General features: G+C 31.9%; 1 protein-coding gene across 1 annotated transcript; it reads left to right on the forward strand.

Annotated features, from left to right (window-relative positions):
* The first annotated feature begins 5,590 nt into the window (after positions 1–5,590).
* LOC149156150 (UDP-glycosyltransferase 73C3-like) lies at positions 5,591–7,527 on the forward strand. Its single transcript, XM_089441841.1, has one exon. The coding sequence runs from the start codon at positions 5,810–5,812 to the stop codon at positions 7,319–7,321; it is 1,512 nt and encodes a 503-aa protein (XP_089297967.1). The 5' UTR covers positions 5,591–5,809; the 3' UTR covers positions 7,322–7,527.
* Positions 7,528–8,047: the final 520 nt, after the last annotated feature.

Below are 8,047 nucleotides of genomic sequence, written 5' to 3' on the forward strand. Positions count from 1 at the left end.
TTCTTTTTTCCAAGTCAAAAAAATGCTTTCTTCTATATATAGAAAAGAAAGTACATTTACATAGCTTTTTCACAATATATTCATTTGGTCTCTACAAAAAACCAAAACAAAATTTTACAGAAATTGTCTAAGATCTACAACTGAAATACTATCATGTTCTGATTCTTCATCTATTGTTCAACATATATACAATTTCAAAAACCAAATGTTTTCATGACAAAATATCATAAAATAGGAAAATATAAGAAGTAGGAATGGTGCCACTAGATGTTCTGAAGTTTTGGTTATATTTAGCACAGTGAATGACCCCAAGTGTTGATGAAGTACTTTTCTTCAAAAGCAAATCAACGATGTTATTCTGCTCCCTATAAATATGCTTGAAAGTTGATGAACGAAAAAAAAATCTAATTAGAATGTGAATGTGCTTCATCCAATATACCAATAGGAAAAATTAAAAACACCGAAAACCCTTAATTCAATCTATACAACCTTTAAAATCCCCAAAACCATATAGTGAAAACCAAGACATTTACCATTTAGAATCCCCAAAACATTTACCAATAAAATTGGCTCTCTAACCTAATTGTAAAATATATTTTAGTTATACTTTTTCTCATAAAGGGGTTCTTCGACAATACTTTCTCAACATAAAGTCGTAGAAAGGGGAGCTTCAAAAACAAATGCAAATATTGAATAAAAAGCTTTAAGTCGAGTTTTCGAGTAATTCTTAAATTAAGATGCATATTTTAGTATAAAATTTATTTTTTTTATAAAAAAAAAAAATATAATTCTATATTAAAAGTAAAATATTTAAAATTTTAATTTATATTTTTTTAAAATTAGTATAGTTTTATTTTAAGCACGGATTTAATATGTATTGAGAGGGATTTATTTTTTTAAGATGAAAGCTTATTTTAAAATGTAAAAACAATGTAGTATTTTATTGTTTAAATTGTAATTTTGAATGTTAATGAAATTACATAACATGTGTATTGAGTCATTTTATCAACTCACATTAAACTGATTTTTTATTATTAAGATATTTTTAAATATATCTCAATATCAATTTATATTAAAATATTTTACTCACAATTCACATTGAATATTTTATTATATAAACATTAAAATATCTTTGTAACAATTTTTTTATTAAATCATATGCAAAATTAATTAAATATACATTACATTTTTGTATTATTATAATGAAAATTGTTTTTCTAGGCATCGAATATTTTGTTTTTATTTTAAGACAAATTCACATCACTTTCATCCCTTTCACACTAACAAAATTGTTTAATCAAAATTAAATTTGTAACCTAATAAAATACTATAAAAAGGTTAAATACCCTATAACACATTGCGCAGAGAGATTGGACAGTCACTAACATATTGGACAGTCACTACATATTGCGCAGAGAGATTGGACATTCACTAACATATTGCGCAGAGAGATTGAACAGTCACTACCATGTTTTGCCTCCTCGCGGCAAAAATTCTAATCTCCAAGAAAAGTTGATGCCATGATTGGACCCCTGTACCTTACCTGCGAGGACAGACAGTTGATATGACTCTTCTGCTTTTGCCTTTTTACTAACTAACCTTCAACATCCCTTAGTTGATATGACTCTTCTGCTTTTGTCTTTTTACTAACTAACCTTCAACATCCGTTGTTCAAGATCCAGCGCTGGTCTTCTTTCTTGCCCCCATTCTCACTTTATATATGTTAACCTCTTTTTCTTCTTATTTCTCGTTCCATAGCCAGCTCTTATTCTTTTGATATCTCTTTGTTTACAATTATATATATGAATGAGAGAGAATTAATTATATAAATTAAAAGCTGATTATTAAATTTTTTAAAGAAATCAACGTTTTATTTTAGTTTATATTGACATTGTCTTAATAAATATGATAATTTAATTAAAATTAAAATTATTTTAATTAAATATTTTAATTTAATTAATATTAAAATTAAAAATAATGATTTTAATAACTTAACGTTGGATATAAAATATTTTAAAAATTTAATCTTAAATAAAAATAATCGTGGGATATAAAATATTTTTAACATTTAATCTTCAATAAAAAAAATTATTTTAGGTTGATATTTTGTATTTTTATTTGTTTAAAAATTTTAATGTTTTAAAATTATAATTTTTTAAGTAATAAAAAAAATCAGTTTTTAGTTTTTATTTGTTAAGTGATTTGTGTTTATTTAGGTTTGGCATATGGTTTGAGAAACTACAACGTAAAGGTATTTAAACTAGTTATACTAACTTTAAATTAATTGTGTTTTAAAATGTTTTTTTCTAATTTTTAATCATACATCACTTTGTTAACGAAACTCATTTTCAACCAGTTATGCTAGTAAAACATAACAATTTTTTTCAATTTTATATATAATATAAAATTTTCGCTTTAAAAACAATTATATATTTAATAATTAAAAAATAATAAATTTTACTAATCATAAATAAAATATTAAAAAAATAGCTCAATTAATTTTTTTCGCTCTTTGAGTATTTTGAAAATATTAAACTTTTTCAATATACATTATGGTATATAATAGGTTTAGTGCTCGATGGGGAGCAAAGAAATTGTCACATTCATTTACTTAAAATTATAAAGAAATTAAGTAATTAGAAGATTCAAAAAAATTTAAGATATCTTTTAGAATTATAATATAATTATTAAAAATTATGAAATGAATAATAAAAATATGACACGTATTTACAATAATTTATATAAGAATTAAAGTAAAAAGTTGCAAAGAAAATTGTCTTATTCATTAATTTAAAATTGTCTTATTCATTTATTTAAAATTATAAAGAAATTCAGTAATTAGAAAATTCAAAATTTTTTAAAAGAGCTTTTAGAATTGTAATTTAATTATTAAAAATTATGAAATGAATAATAAAAAATTGACACGTATCTAAAATAATTATTTTTTATTTTTTTTCAAAAAGTATATTATGTATATTATTATAATTTATTTTTATTTGTTGATTATTATTTCATTATATTTTTTTGGATTATATATATATATATAAACTTTTGGGATTTACTGTCTGTCTTTGTATCTTGGAAGTTATTTTTGAATTCTAGAAGTTTTCATATTTTGATCACCAATTCAGCTATCATCTACAACATTAATAAAAATAATTTAAAATAAGTTATTTTTTCTAATTTTTAATAATTTTAACCATTTGAAATGTATTATAAAAAATGTATTGATATTTATCATGAATTAATGTCCATTCAACTATTTAATTTTTAGGATTGTACTAATTATAAAATTAAGATAATTCTATTGATATTATAAAATTGAAATAAGTGTGTTGATATTTATTTTGAATTAATTTCTAGTCATTTATTTAATTTATATGACTGTATTAATTATAAAATTAAGATTAACGTGTTGATATTTATTAGTTCATGTCTCGTTAGTGTTTTTGTAAATTTAACCAAAGTTTCGGGAATTTCTAAATTTTCAGCAAATGATATTTCTAAATTTTTATCGGATGAGGAAGCTCCTATGAGACATAATTCCCATAGTGGAGAGTGTTTTATTTCCGTTTTCTTCCAATGCCTAACAATTCATTTTAAAATTAAAATAAAAGTATTTTTGTGAGTGGCCATTGCATTGGTGACTGCTCTAACATTGTCATTGTTGAGTTAGCCTTTTGCTTAATGATGTGATTCCAGGACATTGTTATTAGTGCTATGTTCAAAGATGCAAGAATTGATGTGGTTGCAGGTTATTTCCATAAGCTCTCGGGGGATGGAAAAATGTCGAATTAATATTATTATGTTTCCTTGTGGGGAGGACAGAGTATGCCTGGGAGAGTTGGGGTCCTTTGCATAGTGAGCATTGTGATACGGTTTCGTTCTGTGGAACATTTGCTATGTGGAGGATGAGTATGTGCAGGAGAACCATAGTCTTTTTCATAGATGGGGGTGCAAAATAAATTGTGTAACAAATGTGCAGAAGGATTTGTCTTTTTTAATTATTATTTAGGAACATTTTTCCCAACTACTACAGTAGTTGTATGAAGGTGGTTGTGCGTCTTTTTCATAGATGGGGGCGCAAAATAAACTGTATAACAAATGTGCGGAAGGATTTGTTTTTTTTTTAATTATTATTTAGGAACATTTTTCGCAACTTAGTTGTATGAAGGTGGTTGTGCTAAACTAGATGCGGTTGCAAGACATTGTTATATTAATTATTTTTTCAATGATGTGAGAATTCATGCCATTGTAGGTTGTTTGCATAGGAAATGTCAAATTAATATTAATATGTTTGCTTGTGCAGAGTACATAGTATGTGTGGGAGAGTTGAGGTCCTTTGCATAGTGAGTATCGGGTTCAAAAGTGCCGAATGTTTGTTGTGCAGAAGACAGACTATATATGGAGGAGAATTGAGGTCTTTTGCATAGACAGGGGTGCTAAAAAAACTTTGTTTTCAATCTTTCTGAAGAAAAAGTGTTGTGCGGTAAAAAGAACGTATGGGAGGCTTTGTCTTTTTTAATTATTATTTAGGGACGTTTTTTGAAAATACGAAAGTAGTTGTACGAAGGTGGTTGTGCTTCAATAACTAATCAAGTCTTTTTTAATTATTATTTAGGGATGTTTTTTGGAAGTACGGAAATAGTTGCAGAAAGGTGGTTGCGCAAAGCTAGCTACTAAAAAGATAACTTCAATCACTGATCAAAAAATGTTATTCAATTATGCGAGTACGAAAATAATGTGAAAATTTTGTGCAAAGTTTACTAAGATCATAAATATACAAATCCCTTTTGTAATCTCTACCAACCAACAATGGTACAAAGGCGATAGAAAAGTATGAGGGTCCACCCTTTTGTAATCTCTACCGACAACAACAATGGTACAAAGGCAATAGAAAAGTATGAGGGTCCAACATCACTGTTCAAATTGTCATCCTCAAAAATACTTCACACTCCCACCTGTCAAATTTTAATGGGTGAAAAAACGAAAATAGACGTCTCTTATTAGTTTGGTGAACAGTTTTTGCTCACCCAAAAACTGCAGAAAAACGCCCTTCAACATAATAACGGTAAAAACAAAGACGCCCTTCAACATAATAACGGTAAAAACAAAGACAATATTACATTGCAAATAAGCTAAGCTATTAACATGATTATAAATTAATATTTATTCATGTTTACCCAGGATTTAATAATTACTTATTAGTTATAAAATATTATAACCTAACTTTATGGAAATTCCCTAGGCGTGTAAGAGTGTAAAATATTTAAATTATAAGGATTTGGTCTAGATCAAAAGTACTTATCATGCGTAGGATTGGAGAGTAAAGGATGTAAATATTTAATTTTACAACGTAAATAAGGAGAGTAAAGCATTTGGTAGAGATCAAAAGTACAACGTAAGGAAATATTTTCTTAAATTTAAAATATTGAAATGGTAACGAATTTTGACACAGAGTAGGTTAATTAATCAACAAAATTCCGGACAAACCTGTCACTGTTCTTGGTCACTTTCATAGTAAAAGGTGAGACGTGAGAAGTGGATGTTGTCACTTGCTCAACGCAAGCACTGGATTTATTGTGGATGCCATAATTGATGGAGGAGGATCTTACACTTTGCTGCAGAAGATAACCTAAAATTGAAACCACAGACTTATGGAGACTATATGTTCCATATATAGAAGATACACTTTCCTTTTAAACTCAGGGTGTTTTTGCCAATCTGCCCCATACTCAATCCTATAGCTTCTGTGCATATTTGCAGTCGAGTCGATAAAGGATCCACATAAGTAAAGGCGGCCCGGAGCATGGAGAATGAAAATGGAAGGAGGGCTACTCATCATCATGTGATGATGCTGCCGTCTCTTGGTCACGGCCACCTGATTCCCTTCATGCACCTCGCCAAGAAACTCGCCACCAGGGGCTTCACGGTCACCTTCGTCGTCACATTTCATCACAAGTCTTCACTGCTAAAGAAGGTGGAGGCCGCGCGGGAGACGGGGCTGGACATCCAGTTGGTGGAAATGGAGGTACCCAGAGACGACTTGGCCCTTGGGAAAGTCAATAGCAACAGCACCCGGCTGAGGCATGAGCTACCTCCTTTACTCGCAGCCAACGAACTCATGGAGAGCTCCTTCGAACGCTTCCTACAACGATTTCTGGGCGGCGGATTGGGCTCCACCGGCCCTCCGCTCAGCTGCCTCATTGCTGATATGCTCCTGGGCTGGGCCTCTGCCGTGGCCAAAGAATTTAATATACCCACAGTGTGCTTCCTCATAGGCGGCATGTACTCAAATGCTGTCATAGTGAGTATGTCCGAGGTTCTGCCTCGTAATCTTCGGCGCACACTTTCAGGTCGATATATTGTACCAGGACTACCAAAGGAAGTGCGTCTCACCAGGCTTCAGATGCTGCCGGAGGCAACCGAGTTGACGACGGAGAGCGCGATTCATCAATTCAATATCCGCGTGATAGAAGGCAACGATCAGAGCTGGAGGTTCATCGCCAATACTTTCTATGATCTCGACGCGGATTTCGTGGAGTATTTCCAGAAGCGTGGCAGCAGCAGCATAGTGAGAACAATAGGCCCCCTCCTCCCTCCGGAGGCTTTCGGAAACTCACCCACCAAAATCGCTCCGCTGGTGGAAATGGGAGTAAATACGGAATCAAACGAGTGCTTTGACTGGCTCGACAGGCAGAAGGAGGAGTCTGTGCTTTATATATCTTTCGGCAGCGAGAACTCCATTTCGAGCGCTCAGACTGAGGAGTTGGCCATGGGTTTGGAGGCCAGCCGGGTAAAGTTCCTCTGGGTTCTGCGTATACCGTCTGATGCCGGATCCAAGTCGTTCTCGTCGGCCCTCGATTTTCTTCCCCAGGGATTCAGTAGTCGTATGGTGGAGGAGGAGAAGCAGGGGTTCATCGTTCTCGGGTGGGCACCGCAGTTGAGCATTCTAGCACATCCTGCCATCGCCGGCTTTCTGTCCCACTGTGGATGGAACTCCGTGCTGGAAACGATGACGATGGGCGTTCCCATGATCTCGTGGCCGCTCTTCGCAGATCAGTACTACAACTCTAAGTTTGTGGTCGATGAGATCCAGATCGCGCTGGAGGCGCCAAAGAGAGCCGAACAAAACTGGCTAGTCCCTAGAGACGACGTTGAAAGAATTGTTAAACTTCTAATTATGGGAGAAAGGGGCAGGGAATTGAGAAAAAGAGTGAGGGAATTGAAGATGGCTGCGAGGGCAGCAGTGGCGGAGGGAGGGTCTTCCTACAGCAATTTCGACCTCTTTGTCTCTGAAATCATGTCCCTGTCTCTGTAAGTTCAAGAATGCAACTCCTTATGCGTTACTGCAACTGTCATCTCATCCCTTAGTGTAGCACTTGTAATCCTTGTCTGTGTCACTGTGCTGTAAATAAAAAATGGATGGTAGTTATGTTTGATGGCTGTAACTGCACCTATTAACTCATCCATTACTATAGCAGTTGTAAGTTTTGGCTGTGCCATTAATTATTTGTTGTGAGTATATCGTTCGTCCATCAGATTATTAAAGTGCTTGAGGAGCTGGTTCGAGACGAATGGAGGTGCCTTATCGCCAGGAAGATAACACCACACAAAATATAAAACTTAAATAACAGAAAAAAATTATAAAAAATGAAAAAATAATCAGATATGGTTGATATCTTCCAAACCAAAATGATTTCACCACTGAAATGTTAACAATATTTAATATAAATTATTATAAAATATAATTTTATGATTTTTATTTTATTTTATATTTTTTTTGTAAGCTTCGGCGGGACCCATTCATTTTACAACCTCACAGGATTCAAACTTGGCTGGGCGGTGTGAAAGCCATCCGCCCCAACCATTACATCATGCACGTCATGTGCTTTTATTTTATTTTATATTAATAATATGAAAATAATAATTTTTATATACTTTATATTTTATTTTATATTAATAATAAATATACTATATAATTTTATTTTTATTTTATTTGATATTAATAATATGAAAATAATATTTTTTATATATCTTATATTAA

The sequence above is a fragment of the Pinus tabuliformis genome, chromosome 9 (genome assembly GCF_031772625.1).
Source record: "Pinus tabuliformis cultivar Carrire ecotype Pingquan chromosome 9, CPIR1, whole genome shotgun sequence".
Lineage (NCBI taxonomy): Eukaryota > Viridiplantae > Streptophyta > Pinopsida > Pinales > Pinaceae > Pinus > Pinus tabuliformis.

Coding starts and splice junctions, on each gene's coding strand:
- LOC149156150 (XM_089441841.1), top strand. CDS start 5,810: ATGGAGAATGAAAATGGAAGGAGGGCTACTCATCATCATGTGATGATG.